The 22317-nt window shown below is 47.2% G+C and overlaps 10 protein-coding genes across 10 annotated transcripts; 2 read left to right on the top strand and 8 right to left on the bottom strand.

Annotated features, from left to right (window-relative positions):
* Positions 1-626: 626 nt before the first annotated feature.
* On the top strand, positions 627-3608 carry LACBIDRAFT_318235 (uncharacterized protein; the record flags this gene model as incomplete). Its single annotated transcript, XM_001879507.1, has 5 exons — positions 627-1376; positions 1426-2169; positions 2218-2867; positions 2917-3016; positions 3063-3608. 5 exons carry the CDS (start codon positions 627-629, stop codon positions 3606-3608), a joined length of 2790 nt encoding a protein of 929 aa, XP_001879542.1.
* Positions 3609-6373: 2765 nt separating this feature from the next.
* Positions 6374-6985, bottom strand: LACBIDRAFT_318233 (uncharacterized protein; the record flags this gene model as incomplete). The annotated part of the gene is made up of 2 exons (XM_001879255.1): positions 6374-6813; positions 6895-6985. The coding sequence occupies 2 exons, from the start codon at positions 6983-6985 to the stop codon at positions 6374-6376; spliced, it is 531 nt and encodes a 176-aa protein (XP_001879290.1).
* A 967-nt stretch (positions 6986-7952) lies between these two features.
* Positions 7953-9167, top strand: LACBIDRAFT_184184 (triose phosphate isomerase). Its single transcript, XM_001879506.1, has 7 exons — positions 7953-7978; positions 8032-8167; positions 8223-8346; positions 8400-8443; positions 8492-8690; positions 8742-8929; positions 8995-9167. The coding sequence occupies exons 2-7, from the start codon at positions 8056-8058 to the stop codon at positions 9081-9083; spliced, it is 756 nt and encodes a 251-aa protein (XP_001879541.1). The 5' UTR covers positions 7953-7978; positions 8032-8055; the 3' UTR covers positions 9084-9167.
* Positions 9168-9542: 375 nt separating this feature from the next.
* Positions 9543-11615, bottom strand: LACBIDRAFT_184122 (uncharacterized protein; the record flags this gene model as incomplete). Its single annotated transcript, XM_001879254.1, has 9 exons — positions 11434-11615; positions 10996-11388; positions 10680-10944; positions 10507-10630; positions 10429-10442; positions 10171-10360; positions 10018-10099; positions 9822-9962; positions 9543-9735 (listed from the first exon to the last, which is right to left on the bottom strand). Exons 2-9 carry the CDS (start codon positions 11181-11183, stop codon positions 9543-9545), a joined length of 1197 nt encoding a protein of 398 aa, XP_001879289.1. The 5' UTR covers positions 11184-11388; positions 11434-11615.
* Positions 11616-12227: 612 nt separating this feature from the next.
* Positions 12228-14503, bottom strand: LACBIDRAFT_189790 (uncharacterized protein). Its single transcript, XM_001879253.1, has 12 exons — positions 14299-14503; positions 14145-14251; positions 14032-14081; positions 13858-13992; positions 13547-13808; positions 13347-13470; positions 13269-13282; positions 13029-13218; positions 12881-12962; positions 12685-12825; positions 12452-12595; positions 12228-12389 (listed from the first exon to the last, which is right to left on the bottom strand). The coding sequence occupies exons 4-12, from the start codon at positions 13911-13913 to the stop codon at positions 12317-12319; spliced, it is 1086 nt and encodes a 361-aa protein (XP_001879288.1). The 5' UTR covers positions 13914-13992; positions 14032-14081; positions 14145-14251; positions 14299-14503; the 3' UTR covers positions 12228-12316.
* Positions 14504-15568: 1065 nt separating this feature from the next.
* Positions 15569-17298, bottom strand: LACBIDRAFT_233802 (uncharacterized protein; the record flags this gene model as incomplete). The annotated part of the gene is made up of 9 exons (XM_001879252.1): positions 15569-15641; positions 15713-15856; positions 15942-16076; positions 16133-16214; positions 16294-16483; positions 16537-16550; positions 16615-16738; positions 16798-17062; positions 17111-17298. The coding sequence occupies 9 exons, from the start codon at positions 17296-17298 to the stop codon at positions 15569-15571; spliced, it is 1215 nt and encodes a 404-aa protein (XP_001879287.1).
* Positions 17299-17936: 638 nt separating this feature from the next.
* LACBIDRAFT_318226 (uncharacterized protein) lies at positions 17937-18169 on the bottom strand (the record flags this gene model as incomplete). The annotated part of the gene is made up of 2 exons (XM_001879251.1): positions 17937-18074; positions 18128-18169. 2 exons carry the CDS (start codon positions 18167-18169, stop codon positions 17937-17939), a joined length of 180 nt encoding a protein of 59 aa, XP_001879286.1.
* A 418-nt stretch (positions 18170-18587) lies between these two features.
* LACBIDRAFT_318225 (uncharacterized protein) lies at positions 18588-19125 on the bottom strand (the record flags this gene model as incomplete). The annotated part of the gene is made up of 2 exons (XM_001879250.1): positions 18588-18773; positions 18850-19125. 2 exons carry the CDS (start codon positions 19123-19125, stop codon positions 18588-18590), a joined length of 462 nt encoding a protein of 153 aa, XP_001879285.1.
* A 692-nt stretch (positions 19126-19817) lies between these two features.
* LACBIDRAFT_318224 (uncharacterized protein) lies at positions 19818-20606 on the bottom strand (the record flags this gene model as incomplete). Its single annotated transcript, XM_001879249.1, has 4 exons — positions 19818-19896; positions 19948-20091; positions 20141-20269; positions 20323-20606. The coding sequence occupies 4 exons, from the start codon at positions 20604-20606 to the stop codon at positions 19818-19820; spliced, it is 636 nt and encodes a 211-aa protein (XP_001879284.1).
* A 352-nt stretch (positions 20607-20958) lies between these two features.
* LACBIDRAFT_318223 (uncharacterized protein) lies at positions 20959-21900 on the bottom strand (the record flags this gene model as incomplete). Its single annotated transcript, XM_001879248.1, has 4 exons — positions 20959-21284; positions 21341-21402; positions 21458-21587; positions 21636-21900. The coding sequence occupies 4 exons, from the start codon at positions 21898-21900 to the stop codon at positions 20959-20961; spliced, it is 783 nt and encodes a 260-aa protein (XP_001879283.1).
* Between the last annotated feature and the right edge of the window lie 417 nt (positions 21901-22317).

The following is a 22317-nucleotide window of genomic DNA, read 5'->3' as shown; positions in this document are numbered from 1 at the left end:
AGACGGCGGAACGTAGGAATAGATGGCGACCAAGATCAGCTGTTTGATATGAGGCAAGGGTGGCTGCTGAAGATGAAGTTATAGGCTCGGTTAGACATCCGTTGGGTGCGTATGTTGCACGAGTCATTACGCGTACGAATCCAAGCGGCAACGATAAAAGGTCGCAGTCAAGGCACAACAGAGGCACGCCAAGAGAATTGCTATTTTCGTCATCCAATCACAAAATGATATTCCACTCAAATTCCACTCTATTCCACTTCAGCAATTCTCGAGACTCGAGATCTAGAGCAAAAAAACAAACGAGGAGAGCATGTATGTTCAATATACGTCCTGAATAACAATGCGTAACCCTATACTTGCTATCCATGTATTGAGGCTCTCTGATTGATGCATCTTTTGAGCTAGACTCGACTCCAGTCTCTATGGAATCAAAACCCGAGGCAATAGATGTGTTTTTTAGGTCAGTCCGGATTAGGAGGGTTGTGCACGGGTAATTGATTCCATAGAGACTGGTAGGGTTTAACCGTGATCGAGTAGATGAACTTTTTATTGCGTCCGAGTGAGCTAAAAAGGAAATACACAATGCACGTGCACGACCAAATCAGCGCGACGCGACTTCCGCTATCATGTCGCAGCGCAAACGCGTCTTCGCCAACGAGAACTCGCCTCCTCATACGCCAGCCCCCCTCCAAAGACGCTCTTCCACCTTCATCAACACTTTCGGCACTCCTCTTACCAACACCACACCGTCACAAACACCATCTCGGACAAACTCTTTTGAGTTTGTCGACGCATTCACGCCCGTTCCGAAAAGAAGGAAACTGCGAAAGGCTCCGTCGGGAGATATAGAAAGCTGTGGGTTACGTCACGATGAAGCAGCAGCAGAGAGTAGGAAAGAGGAGGAAAGGAAAGGGGCAGAGGAGCAGGAAAAGAAGCGGTGGGAAGCGCAGGAAAAGCAGGAGGAGGATCGCCTCAACGAGGCCCTCAGGCTCATCGAGGGTGTCGGCTACCCGACCCTACACACTTTCCTTAAATCCCTCCTCACCACGAAGGATCAACATCGATCCTCACAAGTGTCTCGAATGCTTGTGCAGCACGGCCATTCCCTCTTGGACAACATTCGCCAACGTCAGCCCGAGGTCGCTAACGATTGGGCAATCTCCACAGTTCGTCAACTGGTTGCTGCTGAGGGTGAACGCCTTGCCCAACGATTCAAACCCGAGCAGAAACAGCCGGTTTCGGAGATTTTGAAGAAGTTCTCAATGTCAGAATTTCTCGCGCAGGCGGAGCTTCTGGCCCCCTCAACTTGTCAGGTACTGCGACAGATTGGGTTTCCCCAGTCCCCGGCCAAGGAGAAGAGTAAGAGCAGAGAACTCGTGCGTATTTCCTGTACTATGTCTAATCTATCTTCTGACATTCTTGCAGGTTCTTGCAACGACGATTTGTATGCTTGCTAAGTCTCGAAACGAACATGCTACCGAGTTCCAAACATCGATGGGCATGTACTTTCTTGCATGCGGCTCATCTCGCTCCCTATTCGACGTCCTCAATCACGCCGGCATTACACTATCATACACGCAAGCTATTAGTAAACTCAAGCAACTCAGTGAGGAACGACTCAAGGAGACACAGAGGATCGCGAAAACGAAGGCTTTCATGCTCATTTGGGATAACCTCAACATTGCCTTCAAGGTTAGCGAGCAGCGGCATGACTCCAAGGACCACTTCGACAACGGAACAACGGCAACTCTCGTTCCGCTATACGGTGTTGAATGCGGAGAGCTTCCTCTGAAGCCGAAGCGTACTCATCGTCGCCCGATTCTCAAGTTTGGACCTGAGGATCTCCTTCCGAGTCGTGAGGAAGCACAGCGCGTTCAAGCCAGCCAACTCTGGCACATCAAAGACATTCTATACGACGCATTCCCTGCCCTTCGCAAGCGCCTCAAGTCATCTATTGTACCACCCCCGAGCGTTCACCAAATTCCTGTCCATAAGACTGAGCAGTACCCTCTCCCTGCGATGCACATCGACGAGTCAAGCCTGGAGGGAACCTTGGGTGTTATGAACACCATTTTTCAGAGCACCTTGAAGCTCTCTGAGGAGGACGTGAAGAAGCATGGTCTCGTTATTTGTGCAGGAGATCAACTAAGCCTAGCTTTACTTGACAAGGTCCGTTTTTTATTATGTGTTCATCTATTAGCTCACTTATTTGTCAAGATTTCGGCCATTCGACGCGATGACGACAATTTTATGGATAATGTTGGTCTTTACACGGAGGGGCAGGATGGCGTCCTTCACATTAAATTTTCTCATACTCGCATGGTAGCAAACGAGTCTTGGGGCACTCCGAACTCAAAATCTCCCTGGTCCCTTTGGAAAATCAACACTCTCCTGGGTCGCAAGGCCATCACAGCTGGCTGGAAGGCAAAATCGCTTCCACCGTTCCGTCCGATTTATGAGCTCATGCTCAATCTTACGCTACCTGCAAATATTCTCGATGGATTTCGAATATACGCACCAAAGGATAAATTAGAGGAGTGGGTGGATACAATCCAGACTGTAGAGGAGGTCAACGAAGTTGCAATGAAGGTTTTAAATGAGCTCTGTTCTGGCCGTCGCGTGGCTAAGCTCCGGCGTGAGCGGCCGTCAAAACGCGATGTCCCTCTCGAAAACATTTGCCTCTTCAACCGAGACTGCCTCTACCTTCGACAACTCAAGTACGCCATCAAACGGGGTGATGTTGGGGCCATTCTGGATATTATAACCCATTCCATGCTGGCCTTCCGTGGTACGGGAAAGACCCCAAAATACGCAGATGCGCTCTTCAGTATGGTCATTCGTTTGAAGAGGATGGAACCAAAAGTTCGGTATGTTCTTTTCTAGTTCCTTTTCAATAAGTTGATTCATGTCCTTTAGAAATGCGTGGCTAATAAACTGGCTTGCTAATCTCTCGGGCCTGGAAGAAGCATTCAAAGAAATGGACCTCCTTCAAGAACATCAAAATTTTTGGGATAAGGTTAGTGATCTCTCATTTACATCGCAAATTTTATTAAGAACCTTAGATCATCTATAACGCCAAGGGCTCCAACCGTACGTGGGCTTGGCTAGCCATGGTCTCAGTTTGTATATTTGCCTTGCGCGACGTCATTCGAAAAATGCAGAAAGAATTCGTGACACCTTTCAACAGCATCTCACACACTAGTCCCTCCACAGAGACTGACATCAAAACAATCCGCAATTACCTTGAAACCCAGCGCCTCCAAACGTACCACCCAGAACGCGAAAACAATTCGAGCGCAACAGAGAGCCGAGATCTCATTGAAGCTGGTTCCGAGTATGCTAATACACCATCAGCCTTTCGAAACTTTACCCACACGGGATACAGCTACCACAACCATGGGGTGCCAGAAGCTGCTCCATCATTGGAGACCAACGACGATGAGGATATGGGTGATGATGGAAATGATTACTGTGAGTTGGATGGCGATGAGGCGGTTGATTTTGAAGATCTTTTACTTGATGAAGAAGAGTTTCCGCTGGGATCAGACGTAGGTGATTATCTTGCAATGGTGCATGAGGTCATCGATGAGCTTGGACGTTATGAATAAAGTGTGTAATTTATTCATAATCTGCCGCTGTCTTGATTACAAAATCCAGTTCAGTTTTTGTGTTATACCTTGCCCGTTCTTCCTCCTCCTCCAGCCCATAATCTGTGGCTGTCTTGATTACAAAATCCAGTTCAGTATTTGCTTTATACCTTGCCCGTTCTTCCTCCTCCTCCAGCCCGTCCAATGCCTTGTATATATCCTTGAGTATTTCCATGAGCATCTGTCCCCACTCTGTTGGTGTGTTGGCCGTTTGGTCATACCCAACTGCCCATCGCACATGCCGTCGTACCTGTGAGTAGTTTACCAGCTGCTCACCACAACTTGCCAATTTTTCAATAACGTCATCGCCAATGATTGTGGCCCCAGAAAAACTTGTCAAGGTGCCATAGTAAGCATTCACGAGAGTCTCGTCACGCCAGTTCTTCAGTCCATTGCGAATATAACCCTCTTGTTTGGGCGAAACAGCTTTCTTTTTGCCACGTTTCAACCCTGGGACCACAGCTTTGACAGTGACTTTCTCGACTGGAAAGAGTCGTGGTGTACAGTTGTCGCAGCACCGCATACCTTCAATTGATTTGAATGTGGTATTAACTCCATATTCCAGTTGCACTATTTGGGCAATCAATCAGTACATCAGGGAAGTCCAAAGGTAAAATGTGCATACGCTTCTTGTTGTTCCCAAAGAACTTATCCCAAATGTGTCGTCGGCAACCTTTCGTTGTCACATATTGCGTAAGAGCATGAGACTCTCGTATATTTGTATCTTTCCCAAATTTTTTGGTGCGTTTGGCCTTTTCACTTGTGAGTTGCTCGTCTGTTGAATCTTCGTCATCTGCTAAGCGGATGCCCTGTTCGTCGAGTACCTGAACAACAGTCTCGGTCAGTTCTACATCTTCCACTTCACGGTTGAGGGCCTCTGCCCCTGTGGTGGAGTCGATTACCAACTCGACTGCATCATCTGTCGTGATACCATCTTTTGCCGTGCTCTTGGATACAATAAGAATAGCTTCTCCAAGTGTTGAAAGATCCCGGCCTGCCCTGCCAGCCCGTTGAACAAAGGCACAAAATGTTGGAGGAAGGCCCCAGAGGACAACACGAACAACATTCCGAAGATCGCACCCCTGGTAATGGTGAGACATTCAACTTTCAGTATATAAAATTGACTCACCATGCCAAGTGCCTCTGTGCAGGGTAAAATTCGGATATTACCTGCGCGCAACTCATCCTCAATCTTACGCTTCCGCTCCTGGCCAATCAAAGCATGATAGAAAGCAATGCAGCTAGTTGGAAGGCCATGTTCTTCTGCCCACTCCTTGGCTCGATCAGCGCAATCCTCTGTTGTTGACCTTTGGTTACAGTAAACCAGAGTTATGGGAACATCCATTGGCTGTTTCGCATTGGGCGGGATTAGGAATCGCAAGTCACCCTTGGAATCATCAGAGTGTTCCATGACTCGGACAGAAAGTGCAATGTTGGGACGTGCATTTGTAAGTCGAATCATTTCAACATCTTTGGAAAGCTTCAATTTGCCACAGATGTCATCCAGGACATGTTCAGGCAAAGTCGCAGATGCGACAAGGAATGGAACATTGCCTGGGAAACGGCCACGCAGAAGTCCAAGGGCTGCATAATCAGGCCGGAAGCTACCCCCCCAAACATTCATGCAGTGTGCTTCATCAATATTGACTGCCCGCAAATTACGGATAAACAGGTCCTTCAAAAGAACAGCCTTTTGGAATTCTGCAGAGATGGCGATCTCTGGAGAAACAAGTACTTGGCGAAATTTACCATCGACAATATCCTATTTTTTTATCAGGTGAAGTACTTGTCATTTTTGAGAAAGAACTGACATTGTAAAGTTGATCAGGACCTGCACGAGATAAGGTCTCCTGGCAGACAGCAACAGTCTTCAATGCTGCACTATCAGACTTGAATATTCATGAGTATTTTCACATTCTAGTTGAGAGATCGAGTGAATTGACCTGGTCTACCATGAGGGCCGTGAGAGGTGAGATAGTGAGGGCCATATCCCTGTCATTCAGAAGCAAGGGAAGTGAGAAGCATAGTGTCTTCCCACTGCCAGTTCCGACATCCAGGACAACATCTTTACCGCTTAGTGTAGCCAATGCACATTCTAACTGCCATCGGAAGGGCCTTTTTCCTAACTTCTCGAAGGCTTTATCAGAAATGAGGGCGAGGTCAAGCTCATCAGCTGTATATTGCTTGACTTTGGACTGAACAGGCATGGTATTTTATTGGAAGATTCACGCTACCCCAAATTTTGCTCTACATGTCTCACCGACGCGTCTTGAATGCGCTTGTCGCAAATAGGTGACGCATCATGTGCACGTGGATTGCTTACCTTTTTGGGTCACTCGGACTTTGAAAAAGTTCATCACTTCAATCACGGTCAATCCCTCCCAGCCGTTATGGTAAGTATTCTGATCCGAAATCAGTATCTGACCATAACGGCTGGTGACGAGCCTACTTTTGAGCGCTCAGCACGGAGTTCAGTAATATGTGGTAGCCATCACACAGATAAATGGAGTTTGAGAGGTAGAGGTAGAGGTATATTCCGGAGCGGTCCCAATAAGGAACAACCGGTTCCCGATACAAAGTTGGAGCGTCTAAATACAACTATGCTACGGAGCACACCACACTGTCACCGTTGCGATCAGCCGACTGACCAGCCAAGAACTACCCCCGACCAGACACGGTAGGGAACACGACTAAAACCTCCCTGGAGGGGTCACTGGCAGGTTCTCTCATCTGGAAGACATGGCACACTTCAGACACAGGGTGCGAAAGCAGACGACTGCATCGAGATGTGATAACATCCTCCAAGTTTCCCCGTTCAAAATGTATAAACAATCAAAGTCAAGCATTGAAAATTGAACAAGTAGACTAATATAGCTACAATCCAAATGTACCTTGCTATCCATGGGCTCGAATGAACCATAGACGAGAAGCTGCACGAAGCAGAGGGTTCCAAAAATTTCGAAGAACAATCCATTTGCTGAAATCCACTGCTTCATCAAGTGATGTGCAGTTGAAGTTCCAGCAAAGAGAGAGCCCAAAAAAAGGGAGGATCCCCCGACGACACAAGCCAGTAGTGCAGCAGCAAGGTCATCGCGTCCAAGGGGTGCAAGCAGAGCCCAAAGAACTGGGGCGGCAAAAATTAGATAACCAAGAATGGAGGCGGTGCCTCCATAATAGTGGTTAAACTATTAAGAACAGATACTACACTTGATCTAAGCCAAAAGGCCAGAGTGGTAAGGAAACGAACATGTCGGAGCAAGCCTTTTATAGGGCTTCAGAATGCGCACGGACCATCTAATGATGGGACTTTTGAAATCGAACTCCGATGCACGAGTCATGGTAACTTGCTCCGCACGCGCTCCTCGATAAACCTGTAAAGACTCAAGATAAAATTGTTGCGTGGAATATGGAGCTGGGAAGCACGCCGGAAAATTGACCCCTTCCGTTCCACTAATTCGCCCCCACCCCTATGTATCTAAAACTTTGCCTCCTCCGTGCTGTCGCACATATGTGCGTTAACCACTCGCCCTAGGAGAGAAAACTGCGGCTTCAGCTTCAGAGGTTGGCTAGTGCGTGCGTTGGTCACTAACATGGACCTCCTTTTCCCTCATGATCAACTTCAAAGTGGCGGTCCAATCGCACAGAGGACAAATTCGTCAATGTAGGACTTTAGCCAGCACCAGACACTTTTTTGTTTACAGTGCTTTGCATTGCCGTTTGCACAACGAGTTTTGGAAATCGTGTTTGTGTGTGTTGTACCGTGACCCTCAAATCAGGAAGTAAGAGACCGCTTACGGACGCAACATCCAACAAGGCCTGCAATCTCCTGCGGTGAACGCTGTTGCTCATCATGGCAAACAATGCTTCGCGCGCGCATCTCATCCGATACCTGAGGCGCAACAAAAGTTGGGTTTGAGAAATTCAAAATTCTCAAAGTCGTCCTGATGTGTGACAATCTGTGACGAACATACAAAACCAAACACAATTTTCGCAAATTCGGTGTGCAGACGGCAATGCAAAGCACTGTACAAGTCCCCTGGCATTTGACCAAAAATTCGTCGTCGTTGCAGGTCGCGTCCAAGCCTGGTATTTGAAAGAAGTGAGAGTGAAAGCAGCGCTCTTTCGCTAAATACCTTGTGCTTGTTTGGTGCTTGTTGAACCATTCTACGTAAATACATTGCGGATTTAGACATCTTCGCGTTGTTGACGCGTTGTTTTGCCGGTCGATCATCGATCAATTCCTTGATTGGGAAACGGAAGAGATCGGATTTCAAATCCTTATCCACCTCGGTCTTCCTCCTCCGACCGTTCACCACTACCTGAGCCTAACAGTAAGCTACGATTCCATCTTCCATTCGATATAATTCACTAACAGACATTCCAGCATCTACCAAGCCAAACGATCACAATGACCCGTCAATTCTTCGTCGGAGGGAACTTCAAGCTGAACCCCATCACCCTGGAGTCGAAGAAGTCTCTGATTTCAGGACTCAACAAGGCTGAGCTCGATCCCTCGACCGGTGCGTATAACGCAACACCCTTCTTCTTGATACATGATGATGATAAAATCGTCAGAGGTCGTTATCGCACCACCCTCGATCTACCTGATCTCGGTCAAGGATATCGTTCGCAAAGATGTTAAAGTGGCCGCGCAGAACTGTTACTTCAAGGAATCTGGAGCGTTCACTGGAGAGATCAGGTGTGTTACTATGTATTCGTTTTGATGTTACACTTTTGACTTTATCCATCTAGCCCCAAGCAGCTTGTAGACGCCGGGATCCCATACGTTATCCTCGGTACGTTGGTGTCATATAACACTGACCATGAATCTCACCAAAATACAGGTCACTCTGAGCGCCGCACAATCTTCAAAGAAACCTCCGAGCTCATCGCAACCAAGACCCGCGCAGCCCTCGACGCAGGCCTCAAAGTCATCCTCTGCATCGGAGAAACCCTCCAGGAGCGCGAAGCAGGAAAGACTGCAGAAGTCTGCGAAGAGCAGCTGAAAGCCGTCGTTGAGGTTCTCAAGGAGGCCGACTGGAGGTACGCGGCATTGACTTTAACGTTTGTTTCTTTGATCTAACAGACAGAAAGCAACGTCGTGATTGCATACGAACCCGTGTGGGCTATCGGCACCGGTAAGGTCGCCACATCCGCGCAAGCGCAAGAGGCGCACGTCGACGTGCGCGCCTACCTCGCCAAGGCCATCTCAGCGGCCGTAGCGAACGACACTCGTATTATTTACGGAGGAAGCGTCACTGCGGTCAACTGCAAGGAACTTGGTACGTTTAGCGCGATTTTGTTCTATTGACTGAGTAGATCTGAACATTGACTTTTTTTTTTTCAGCAACTCAACAAGACGTTGATGGATTTTTGGTTGGAGGGGCCTCGCTCAAACCGGAATTCGCAGATATCGTAAATGCCAAGAAAGCGTAGAGCCCCTGGAAGGGTTTTTGAGAGGGAAAGTTGTACTTTATAGGATTCCATCGCTTTTGTAAATCAAAATCAAAGAGACGCTAGATGAGACGATTACTGGTTGAGATACATTAATCAAACCGTTCGACTTCGCGTCAGAGTCAAGCAAATATCCAAACGCAACGCATAGAAACACCAAAAAAACCATTGCGACCCCTTATCAAAATTTACCCTGAATCAACGCCAACGCAACACTCGACCGAGGTTCAATCACACATTTAAAAGGCACCATGAACCTGGTCATACAAATTCCGTCAGTCAAAAATATCCAAACGCAACGCACGAGTATGTAGCACAGAAATACAAAAAAAAAACATTGCGACCCTTTATCAAACGCCCTGAATCAACGCCAACGCAGCGCTCGACCGAGGTTCAATTACACATTTAAAAGGCACCATGAACCTGGTCATACAAATTCCGTCAGTCAAAAAGCTCCGAGCTTGACCTCAAATAAAGGAAATCGACTGACGATAACATCCCACCTATAACCTCCTCCCTAAGCTTCACCTCATTCCCCGCATCATCGGTGGGTGGCTTGATATTGTAAACTGCCAGGACGTTGGATACAGCTACGTAGAGGGATGCATCAAGGAAGTGTCTCCCTGGACATATTCTGTATTCCCCCCCAAAATCAAAATTAAACCAAAGAAAGGCGATGAAGTTCCTTGAGCGAGACATCGACAACGACAGTTAACTCACCGACGCCCAAACCCAAAAACAGCAGCTTCAGGACTCCGAACTGTAGTTTCCAAATGGACATTGGCATCTTTGAGGTTGAGGTATCGTTCAGGTTTGTATTTGAATGGATCCACGAAGGCGTCTGGATCGTGCATGAGGGCCCTAATAGTAAGCAATGGTAAACTAGGATTTGCGAGAACAAGCGTAAGGGACGTACCATATGTTTCCTATAACAAGGGTGCCCTTCGGAATGAAATAGCCATCATATTCGTCGTCTTCCGTAGACATATGGGGTATACCTAACATTTCAACCTGGTGAGTTACCAGTAATATTCATGGGTTAACAGCTGACCAAATCATAAGCACTCACCCAGGGGGGTAATAAAATGCCACCGCAGAGTTTCCTTAACAATAGCATTCACATAGGGCAGCTTCGCTCGGTCACCAAAATCCGGAAGCCGATCTTGACCAACAACAGCGTCGATCTCCGCTTGCACTTTGCGCTGTACGTCTGGATGCATTGCCATCGCCAAAAAGAATGCTTGAACGGCAGCGACGCTCTTTGATAAGTAAAAAATAAGTGCGAGTATTTTTGGATGGAAGCGTTATGCAATTATTGCGTGCTCACCGTATCCGAGCCACCTTTTCCAGTTGCAACACGTTGATTTCAGAAAGCAAAGGTGAAAAAAAAAAATGCGTGACTTACCAGCGTATGCCACTGCTGTTACGGCTTTCGCCTGCGCCTCTGCTTCTGCCCGCCTTGGATCGCTTTCGTCGGGTAAGTTTGATATCATAGATTGAAGTATAGATGGTCGAGCATTTCCTGCTTCCTTTATTATAAAAAAAAAATCAACCTCTACGGAGATTGTTATTACATACCAATTCCCTTTTAACCCTGTCATACGGCCTCTCCAACGTTTCAGAAATTAACGCTCTCCACCTAGCTGCCTTTCTCTTAAATCCAGCACCAGGGAACCAACTGGGGATGTATTTCAACACGGGAAGTAGGTCGACCAAGAAGGCTCCTGGAACTCCGGCTTCAGAGACACCTTCAACGGCTTTCTTAGCGACCGATACGTAGGGATCGTTGTGTTCTAGAATGGCCATTCCGTAGGAGATTTCCATGATGCTACCTGCAAAGTAGCTTTTCCATTGTTAGTTGCGGGATATGGGGGTGTATGGCAAGGCAGCGTACTGTCGGATGTGGTCCATGAAATCGTCAGGTGAAGCTAAGAGTCGACGGAGGAAAGTGTTGGCTGATTTGGCTTGGATGGGTTGGTATTTGGGTACGATGTTGGGGTGGAAGTGTTCGTGGAATGCCTTGCGGTATCTCCGCCAAGTTGCTCCATACGGCATGAATACGAGTGCCCATCCAGTTCCCATTCTTAGAAAGATTTAATTTTATCGTAATAAATGAAGGCTTGAGTATTGGCTCAGATGCGCAGGTAACTCACAAATCGAGAAGCATGAGAAGCTTTTGGGTCCTGCTGGAATAATTGGATGATCTCTTTTCGAATAGATCGTTTGTCCTCTTTAACGACCCCAAGATGAGAATTGGCTGGCCGAGGATTTCAAAGTAAACCATGTCCTGTTACGTCTCAGTACTATTTCGGATTATATATAAGAGCCCCACCGTATGATTGATGCCACCGCTTGTAAAGTAACCACGCTTTCTCCTTAGGCATATCAAACAGGTTGCCTACAACTGGGTATCCCTTGGGTCCCGGAGGAAGAGGAAGTCGATTCGGATTCGATGGGGATTTCCGCGCGGATGTTGCCCAAAAACCCAACAGGGTCACGCCAGCCAAGAGGTAGAGTTGCGATGTAGTCAGATCCATGGGGGATCAGTGATGCGCAGAGTGGTTACTTAGACATTCATCTGGTGTAACCTCTGTACTTATAATTAGTACGTGGGAACAATGAAACCGCAGTGCAACTTGAAGGGAGGGGCGTCCTCAAGGCGGCCTAACTCCATTCGAGATTCCGAGTCAGGTTCAGGGAATACGTCGTAAAGCCATTCGAGGTTCCGAGTCGGGTGAATGTGATTTGTCCTACCAAAAGAGAAAAGTCGGTTCGAATTTCCCGGCAAAAGTTTGAAAGGAGGACTGGAGGCGGTGAGTCGCCTCTGCGGTGCAGTCCACGCGGCGTCGCGTGTTAGCGTTGACAAAGCGTTGAACGTTGAGCTCTATATCTGACAACGCAAGGTCAATAATTAACGTCGGAAGCAGTTGGAGAAATGTGCCAACGTCGAGTTCAAACAATATTGATAGATCTGTGATAGAGTAGCTTGATATGTAGTGTCGATGGCAAAAGCTTCGAAACTTAAAGCATTCACGGCGAGGCCAGTACCGTGGGAACGCGGATGAATGAAAAAAATTGAAGGTATCATTCTACTCGAGCTCATTCTCACCGACTCGAAGCAACTCTCACAGAGATCAACGCTATTTGACTCAAACATCCCCTACAGGCTACACAGTAACAAAAAGAAAGAAAGAAAAAATTGTGTCCCCTTAGTATCAAACACCCCGAATCAACGCCAACGCAACGCTTGACCGAGGTTCAATCACACATTTGAAAGGCACCATATACCTAAAATTCCATCTGTCAGGAAGCAACGTCGACGCTGACCTCAAAGAAGTAAATCAACTGACGATAAAACCCCATTTGTAACCTCCTCCCTAAGCTTTACCTCGTTCCCCTCATCGTCGGTTGGTGGCTTGATATTGTAGACTGCCAGGACGTTGGATACGGCCGCGTAGAGGGATGTTTCAGCCAGGTGTCTGCCTGGACATACTCTAGATTCCACCCCACAAATAAAAATAAAGTTTTAAAAAAGGCGATGAGGTTCCGGAACCAAATTCTGACAACGACAACTACAACTCACCGACGCCCAAACCCAAAAGCAGCAGCTCCAGGACTCCGAATCGTATCGTCCAAACGGCCATTGGCATCCTTGATGTTGAGGTATCGTTCAGGTTCGTATTTGAGTGGATCCGGGAAGGCGTTTGGATCGTGCAGTATTGTCCTAATCGTAAGTGATGGTGGAGCTAGGATTTGCGGGAACAGCGTAAGGTACCTACCATACGTTTCCCATGACAATTGTACCCTTCGGGATGAAATAACCGTCGTATTCATCGTCTTCCGTAGACATATGGGGCACACCTAAGTATTTGGAATATTTCCACCGGGTTTCTGGTAATATTCAAGGATCAAATCACAGGTACTCACCCTTGGGAAAAATAGGATGCCAACGCAGAGTTTCCTGAACAACAGCATTAACATAAGGCAACTTCGCTTGGTCACTGAAATTCGGAAGGCGATCTTGACCAACAACAGCGTCGATCTCCGCCTGCGCCTTGCGCTGTATGTCTGGATGCATGGCCATCGCCAAGAAGAATGCTTGAACGACGGCGATGATCTTGAATAAATGAGTAAGTATGAAGCATTATGCAATTAATGGGCGCTGACCGTATCCGAGCCACCTTTCCCATTCGCAACACCTCAATTTCGGCAAGTGAAGAAACCAGAAAAAAAGGGGTAACTTACCACCGTATGCCGCGGCTGTTACGGCTTTTGCCATCTTCTCTGCTTCTCCCCGCTTTGGATCGCTTTCGTCTGGTAAATTTGATATCATCGATTGAAGTATGGATGGTCGTGCATTTCCCGATTCCTAATTGTAAATAAACCCATGCATTAACAAAGTGCTTCTACGGAGAAGAAAAGAGAAGGTATCGATAGATACTCACCAATTCCCATTTAACCCTGGGATACGGCCTCTCTAGCATTTCACAAAGACACGCCCTCCACCTAGCTGCCTTTCTCTTAAATTCAGCACCGGGGAACCATCTGGGGACGTATTTCAATACGGGAAGTAGGTCGACCAAGAAGGCTCCTGGACCGGCTTCAGCGATACCTTCCATGGCTTCCTTGGCGATTGATATGTAGGGATCATTGTCTTCTAGAACGGTGATTCCGTAGCAGATTTCCATGATGCTGCCTGCAAAGTAGCTTTCCCGTTGTTAGTTGCGGGATATGGGTGTATGGGAAGTCAGCGTACTGTCGGATATGGTCCATGAAATCGTCAGGTGAAGCTAAGAGTCGACGGAGGAACATTTTGGCTGCTTCGGCTTGGATGGGTTGGTATTTGGGAACAACATTGGGATGGAAGTGTTCGTGGAATGCCTTGCGGTGTCTCCTCCAAGTTGCTCCGTACGGCATGAATGCAAATGACCATCCAGCTCCCATTCTTTCAATTTTAAATTTTGTCGTCATAAATGAAGGCTTGAGTAATGGCTCGGATGCACAGGTTACTTACAAATCGAGAAGCATGGGAAGCTTTTGAACCCTGCTGGAATAATTGGATGATCGTTTCTCAAATAGATCGTTCGTCCTCTTTAACGACCCCAAGATGAGAATTGGCTGGCCGAGGACTTCATAGTAGACCATGTCCCCTGTTACGTTTCAGTCATTATCTGGAATTATATGTAGGAGCCCTCACCATATGATTGAAACCACTGGTCATGAAGTAACCACATTTTCTCCTTAGGCATGTCGAACAGGTTACCTACAACTGGATATCCCTTAGGTCCAGGAGGCAGTGGAAGTCGATTTGGGTTCGATCGCGATTTCCGCGCAGAGGTTGCCCAGAGACCCAAGAGGGTCGCGCCAGCCAAGAGGAGGAGTTGCGATGTAGTCACATCCATGGGAGATCAGTGAACCGCAGGGCGGTTAGATGTTCATCTTGTTATATAAACCAGTAATACGTGGGAAGGGTGAACCGCCAATGCCCTCGTTTCGTCATCACCACTATCCTCGGGCAAGGCAATGATAGCCCGCACATTTCTACGACCGCCTCTGACGTTCAATTGTTATTATTATTACTATGAACTCGCAACTTCAGAAATAGGGCTCACCTCTACACGATGGACTCCATCTCAAAGTTAAACGCCTCCAGTCCCCCTCCCAAACTTTCGCCTGGGAAAGCCGGAAATAATATTAACATCATTGAGCCGACCTTTCTCTTCTGGTAGGACAGATTACGTTCCCCCGACTCGGAATCTCGAATGGATTTAGGGTGTCCCAGCTCTGAGTTGGCTCTAGTTAAGTTGTCAGCTGTACTCGCCGGTGTGGCGAGGCGGCTGGCGTGAGAGCCTGGCGAATGGTGGCAAGACTGGCGAGACAAAAAAGCCGGATATTTCAGTAACTAGGTTGTTCACAACAAAAAGAAACAGTATCATAAGCTCTGGTTGACCTGTAAAAATTGAATTAACCCATGTTTCAAGAAATTTCAAGAGAGCTTCACAAACCTAGCATCAAGAATGAATACCGGACAGTGCGACACCCCCCGAGTGCAACTCAGAACCTCACAGACGAAGCTTTCATCAATTGGAACGCCGAGAACTGTGAGCCATGGTGAGGCGAGATGGCGAAGTTTCGCCGACAACCGTGACCGTGACACTAATACAGCGCCAAATGCCTCCGAAGAAAATATGTACCCACAAACACAAAAACTCTAATCGCTTACGACCAACTAAAAAATCGTTGAGGACGGTAATCAACAGCGAACTCCTATAAAAAGTTTTTTATTTCTCTCATACCAAAGCCTATCACCAGTCTATGCCCTCCAAAAATAATATATGTAACATCAAATCAAATTTGAGTCCATAATCCAACCATAATCTCAAAGTGAAATAGATGAGCATGGCAAATCCAAACGCAACGCATAAGTAGCACAGAAATGCCAAAAAAAAAACCATTGCGTCCCCCTATCAAACACCTTGAATCAACGCCAACGCTACACTCGACCGAGGTTCAATCACACATTTGAAAGGAACCATAAACCTGTTCATACAAAATTTTGTTAGTCAAAAAGCAACTCCAGGTCTGATCTCAAATAAAACAAATCAACTGACGATAACAGCCCGCCCGTAACCTCCTCCCTTAGTTTTACCTCATTCCCCTCATCGTCGGTTGGTGGCTTGATATTGTAGACTGCCAGGACGTTGGAAACAGCTACGTAGAGGGACGCATCAACGAGGTGTCTCCCTGGACATATGCTGCATTCCCCAAAAAAAACAAAAACAAAAACAAAGAAAAGCGATGAGATTCCTTCTTTATGAGACAACGACAACGACCACTCACCGACGCCCAAACCCAAAAACAGCAGCTCTAGGACTCAGAACTGTATCATCCAAACGCCCATCCGCATCTTTGAGGTATCGTTCAGGTTCGTATTTAAATGGATCCACGAAGGCGTTTGGATCGTGCATTAGGGTCCTAAATGTCAATAATGGTAAAACTAGGATTTGCGGGAACAAGTGTAAGGGACTTACCATACGTTTCCTACAACAAGCGTACCCTTCGGAATGAAATAACCATCATATTCGTCGTCTTCCGTAGACATATGGGGTATACCTAAATAAGCATTTAGAAAGTGACTCGTTGCCGGTGATTTCAAGGATCACTAAAAGCTGGCAAAATCAAAAGCACTCACCCAGGGGAGAAATAGAATGCCATCGCAGAGTTTCTTTAACGATAGCATTAACATAAGGCAACTTCTCCCGGTCACTAAAATCCGGAAGCCGATCTTGACCAACAACAGCGTCAATCTCTGTTTGCGCCTTGCGCTGTACGTCTGGATGCGTGGCCATCGCTAAGAAGAATGCTTGAAGGGCAGCGAGGGTCTTGAATAAATAACAGTAAGTGGGGAAGCGTTATGCGATTATCAAGCGCTCACCGTATCCGAGCCGCCTTTCCCAATCGCAACATGTTGATTTCAGAAGGCGAAAGAGAAGAGAAAAATGGCGTGAATTACCACCGTACGCCGCTGCTGTTACAGCTTTCGCCATCATCTCTGCTTCAGCCCGCATTGGATGGCTTTCGTCTGGTAAGTTCGATATCATCGATTGAAGCATGGATGGTCGTGCAATTCCTGCTTTCTTAATTTCATGCATGAGCAAAGTGCCTCTACGGAGAAGAAGAGGACTTAGATACTCACCAAATCCCTTTGAACCCTGCGATACGGCCTCTCCAGCATTTCATAAATAAACGCCCTCCACCTAGCCGCCTTTTTCTTAAATCCAGCACCGGGGAACCAACTGGGGACGTATTTCAATACGGGAAAGAGGTCGACCAAGAAGGCTCCTGGGATTCCGGCTTCAGAGACACCTTCAACGGCGTCCTTGGCGATTGATACGTAGGGATCGTTATGTTCCAGAACGGCGATTCCGTAGCAAATTTCCATGATGCTGGCTGCAAAGTAGCTTTTCGGTTGTTAGTCGCGGAATATGGTATATGACAAAGTAGCATACTGTCGCATATGTTCCATGAAATCGTCGGGTGAAGCTAAGAGTCGACGGAGGAACGTTTTGGCTGCTTCGGCTTGGATAGGTTGGTATTTGGATACGATGTTGGAATGGAAGTGTTCGTGGAATGCTTTGCGGTGACTCCTCCAAGTTGCTCCGTACGGCAAGAATGCGAGCGCCCATCCAGCTCCCATTCTGAATTTATCGTAATAATTGAAGGCTTGAGTATCGGCTCGGATGCATGGGTAACTTACAAATCGAGAAGCATAGGAAGCCTTTGGGTCCTGCTGGAATAATTGGATGATCGTTTTTCAAATAGATCGTTTGTCCTCTTCAACGACCCCAATATGAGAATTGGCTGGCCGAGGATTTCATAGTAGACCATGTCCCCTGCTACGTCTCAGTCACTGTTTGATATCATATGTAGGAGCCTTTACCGTATGATTGATGCCACCGGTCATAAAGTAACCACCATTTCTCCTTAGGCATATCAAACAAGTTGCCTACAACTGGGTATCCCTTGGGTCCCGGAGGCAGTGGAAGTCCATTCGGGTTCGATCGCGATTTCCGCGCAGATGTTGTCCAGAGACCCAAGAGAGTCACGCCAGCCAAGAGGTAGAGTTGCGGTGTAGTCAGATCCATGGGAGATCAGTGAAGCGCACGGCGATCAGACATTCATCTGGTGAACCTCTGTACTTATAATTAGTACGTGGGAACGGTGAAACCGCAATGCAGCTTGACAACGTGAAGGGAGGGGCGTCCTAAATCCATTCGAGATTCCGAGTCCGGGAAATTTTACCAGAAGAGAAAGGCCAGCTCGAGAATGTTAATATTACTTTTGGAGACTTTCCCAGGCGAAACTTAAAGTTTGGGGAGAGGACTGGAGGACGTTCTCCCTTGCAAGTCCATCGAGCTCCGATGCGAAGTCAAAATGATAATAATTGACAGCTAACTGCAAGCTACTGCATAACTGTAAACCGTTGTCAAAGTTTCCTGTCCGCATAATAGATACAGAAATCCCACCTTTATGTCATAGTGGGGCACGCCTTGGAGCAGCTTCCCCATGAATTTGCTATCTATGTAAGTTCGCGAGCAATGCCTGTGGAGCTAGCAATCAAAAGCAGCTTTTGCCACCCAGAGCCTTCTAGGCTGAAAGTCGCTGTTTAGGGTTCAAACAAGGGCACTCCAAAGAAATTTCGGAGTGGTTTGGGAGTGGTCTACGATTGTTCAGTTACCTGTCCCATGCGAACGTTTGTGAGGGGGACTGGAAGCCGTTCACCTTTGCGAGTCCATCGTGGAGCTGCCAGTGTTGAGCTGTATTTCTGAAGGTGTGAGGTCAAAATAATCGTTCACAGCTAACTGCACCACTGTAGACCGTTATCAGAATTTCCTTTGTACGCACAATGGATAGAGAAATTCCACCTCTATTTCATATTACGACGTAGTGCGACGTGTCTTGGAGCAGCTTCCCCGACATGTGAGTTCAATGTGGTTTCAACTTTATGATGTGATTCGCTCGGACTCGTGCGAGCAACCCGTGTGGAGTGATCAATATCAACTTTTTTGCCACTCGAAGCCTTCTACGCCTAAAATGGATGTTTATGGTCCAAAAATGGGCGCCCAAAAGAGATTTCGGAGTGGTCGAACGTCGAGGTGTGGTCGGAGAAATCTGAGATGGTTTGCAAATGCCTCCGAAGAAACAATCACAAACACAAAAAAACTCTGACCGTCGACCTTCAAGTCGCCTTGCTCAACGCAACGACAAAAAATGTCGACAGCGCTAGGAAAGTGACCTCAGATTCTTCTCCCCTCTGGGATTGGTGCGAGAGACGAGCTAGAGGCCCCCGGAATTCCTGTCGCTGTTGAGAACCAGTCCGTAGGAAAGAACCTCTCCGATCGCGTTCTCGTTCCCAACCTCTTCTGTGTAAAGGATGGTGAGAGTCTAGACGCGCTTTTCCGGGATCCCACTTTGTTCTAGACGAATGGATGGAGACTAAACGGGGTGTCCTTGCGAGCAGCATCTCGAATCACATGGGATTTCAGGCTTTCATCGACGTCGAGGATCTTCTCCACCACGTCTGATCCCGCCTCGGAACTGCAAGAGTCGATGTGAAGCAGTTCACAAACTGCAGAAGCACGGTGGCGGTTGTTGCAGTAAGGCCTCCGTAGATGTTTACCAATAAGACAGGAAACACATCACTCAGAAAGTATTGGTCCCGGCATCATATTTACACGATCTATACGTCCTCATCACTACTAATCTCACTCTTTTCACATTGGGGATGCACAAAATGTAACCCGTAGTAGCAAGGATAGTTTTTATAGGGGGAAGGGTGAGGTCGCGAGCCATGCCTATGACGAAGTTAATTGGCTCAAAAGTAGATGTAGTACTTGATGATTATAGTGCTTCCCGCAGATCTTTCACGGTACCAATCTAATGAAAGGAAATTCTGATACGGGCGAAGTCCAGTGTGGGGCTCGTAAAATTGCATTTCTCCATCTCGTCGGTCAGTCAAACATGGAAACTGGTAAAACATCGACAAGAAGTCGACTAGTTTGTTATGTTATGTTACAGTTTAAATAAACCCGAACCAAAATTACATGGATTGCGAACGCTACCGTCACAGCAAGCGTGAAGTCATTGGACAGCAGTCATGAGAAAGGAACTCGACTGGCGAAAAGTGAACAGCGTATTTATTCAAGAGCGTCTTAGTCAATCACTGAGGCCTCGAATCAGAAATTCAGCAGCTTTGGAGCGTGGCTCGATTGTGCAGTTGAAAGGCAGAGGATATCTGTAAGGGAATGGACGAGTACTCGTAGACTCTCATAGAAAGAACACATACGACAGAAACCCGCTTGTGTAATTCGCCTCAAGTTGTTTAGGTTTTCCGAGTTCATCCACTGGCGCATTGACATTGTATACCGCCAAGACAGACGAGACGATAGAATATAGAGAATTGTCGCTCAAGTACCTGCCAGGACACATCCTAGAGCCCCGCTGTTAATGACTCATTTCGATGCCATTTTCTCACTCACCTCCTGCCGAATCCGGAGGCCGCGACTACTGGATCCCTAACGCCAGGGTCTATTTGGCCATCTTTAAGGTAGCGCTCCGGCCTGAATTCTTCGGGGGCCTCGAATACTTCAGGATCGTGCAAAATTGACCTATACACAACTTTTCTATACTCAAAGTTTTTTCACATATGCGAAAAACGTACCATGCAGCTCCAATGACGGCAGTACCTTTTGTTATAAAGTATCCATCATACTCATCATCCTCAGTAGCCATGTGCGCAAAACCTGCCATGTTAAACAGCCGAAGAAGGACATTGAAAAACCTCTTACCGAGGGGAAGAACTAATTGCCACCGCATCGTTTCCTTAATTATTGCGTTTACGTATTGCAGATAAGGGCGGTCGTTAAAGTCTGGAAGGCGATTTATTCCGACGACTGCATCGATTTCCGCCTGTGCCTTTTGCAAGGCTTCCGGATACATTGCCATGGCCAAATAAAAAAGTTTGAGTGGTTGAAACCGTCTAATCAAGAGTGAGTCGCGTCAAAAGAAATTTTGGAGAAAATAAGATGAACAGTATCGGCTCCAGCTATCGTCCAAGCGATTGACAAAATCAGTTCGGATACAAGAATATGATTGCTCACCACTGAGGTATGCTATCGCAGCGGTATTTCGGGAGATAATCTCTTCCTCCGCTCGGCCCAGTTCTTCATTTCCGGGAAATTCCCCCAACAAAGACGTCAGAACGCAAGGTACTATCGCCGTTCCCTCCGCCTAAAAATACGATGTTTGACTTGTCCGATTAGCCAGTGATGTGGAACTAAGAGTTTATCATTTTTGTCTATACAATTTTAAAGGGTTGATTGGCCACTTTGGCATGTATGGCGGCATAGTGAGCAGCCTTCCGCTTGAAACCAGCACCAGGAAACCAGCTTGGCACATATTTCAAGAATGGGAGAAGATCCACCAAGAAAGTCCCCGGAATGCCAGCCTCAACAGCGCCTTGCAGGGCCTCCTCAGCCAAAGTGATATAGGGGTCGTCAGATTCGGAGACTGGTAGGCCATAAGTGACACTCATAATAGTCGATGCAAAAGTGCTCGGATGTGATGCATAAAATTTTGCGGTGTCGTGAGAAGCCGACGGAGTAAGGCTTGAGTTTCTTTCACCTGGATTGGTAGGTATTTATGGACAACGTTCGCGTTAAAATGTTCGTGAAAGGCACGGCGGTGCCTTCGCCACATAGTCCCGTAAGGCATGTGTGGTATAGCGTAACCCCAACCCATTCTGAGCAGCAATTTAGCTTGCTCGGAAAATAACATTTGGGCTGAGGAGAACATACAACGACAACATAGGCATGATCAATCTGCCCGAGTAATTTGACGATCTCTTGTCTACTATATCGTTTATTCTTTTCAAGGATCCCAAAACTAAAAATGGTTGGCCGAGAACCTCGAAGTATACCATATCGCCTGGTAATTAAAGTTGTCAGAAGCCTCAAATATTAACCGAGGGCGCACCGTATTTCTTGAACATTTTATCGTAAGCCAGCCACGGTTTATCGCTCATTGACGGCACTTCCAACATGGCCCCCAGAATGGGGAGTCCCTTGGGACCTGGAGGACGGGGAAGGCGGTTGGGATTGGGCTTCTTCACGCCGATGTGCTTCAAGCCCCATATACCCAACAGCAAGCCTGCGACAGTGAGGTATGGATGAAACTGGAGCGTCTCCATCACAACCGAGACTGCAGTGGTGGGAAAGCCTGAAGCGAGTATGTCGTACATGATGGTCGGACTGCGGATGTATTAGCAAAGGGCGATTGCCTCACTGGCACTCGTCATGTCGCTTTCATAAAATATGTTTCGACACATATCCTGGAGTTCAGAGAAGCAGACCCAAGCTGGTCAGGGTGCTTCTTATCGTTTCCGGTAAATCCGTTTTGTCGTCATCGGCGGCATGGAGCTTCGAGTTGACATTCAGGACAGGCGCGCGTGGAAGTTCAACGGAATAGAGGGTTGAGCATACTGGAACTATTAGAGAGTTGAGTTATAAACGTTTGGCAGGGATATCAAAGGAAGGTAATTTTAAAGTGGTGCTATTTTTCGGAGTGTTGGGACCGGCTGGGTTTCGTTGGGCTGCAGCAAACGCCACATGACTCTGGGACAAGTGACGTGAAGTACTGTTGTACTATGGGAGTGGGA

The sequence above is a fragment of the Laccaria bicolor genome, genomic scaffold, assembly GCF_000143565.1.
Source record: "Laccaria bicolor S238N-H82 LACBIscaffold_8 genomic scaffold, whole genome shotgun sequence".
In the NCBI taxonomy this organism is placed as follows: Eukaryota; Fungi; Basidiomycota; class Agaricomycetes; order Agaricales; family Hydnangiaceae; genus Laccaria; species Laccaria bicolor.
The sequence above is the reverse complement of the archived record's forward strand: the minus strand, read 5'-3'. Positions and strand labels throughout refer to the sequence as shown.

Excerpts from the sequence above, each read along its gene's own strand:
- LACBIDRAFT_184184 (XM_001879506.1), top strand. The coding sequence starts at position 8,056 with ATGACCCGTCAATTCTTCGTCGGAGGGAACTTCAAGCTGAACCCCATC. Across the intron at positions 8,444-8,491 it reads GATCCCATACGTTATCCTCG|GTCACTCTGAGCGCCGCACA; the intron begins GTACGTTGGTGT and ends ACCAAAATACAG. Across the intron at positions 8,930-8,994 it reads GGTCAACTGCAAGGAACTTG|CAACTCAACAAGACGTTGAT; the intron begins GTACGTTTAGCG and ends TTTTTTTTTCAG.
- LACBIDRAFT_189790 (XM_001879253.1), bottom strand. The coding sequence starts at position 13,913 with ATGTTCCTCCGTCGACTCTTAGCTTCACCTGACGATTTCATGGACCAT. Across the intron at positions 13,471-13,546 it reads CCAGGGTTAAATGGGAATTG|GAATCGGGAAATGCACGACC; the intron begins GTGAGTATCTAT and ends ATTTACAATTAG. Across the intron at positions 12,826-12,880 it reads ATTGTCATGGGAAACGTATG|GACAATACTGCACGATCCAA; the intron begins GTAGGTACCTTA and ends ACTTACGATTAG.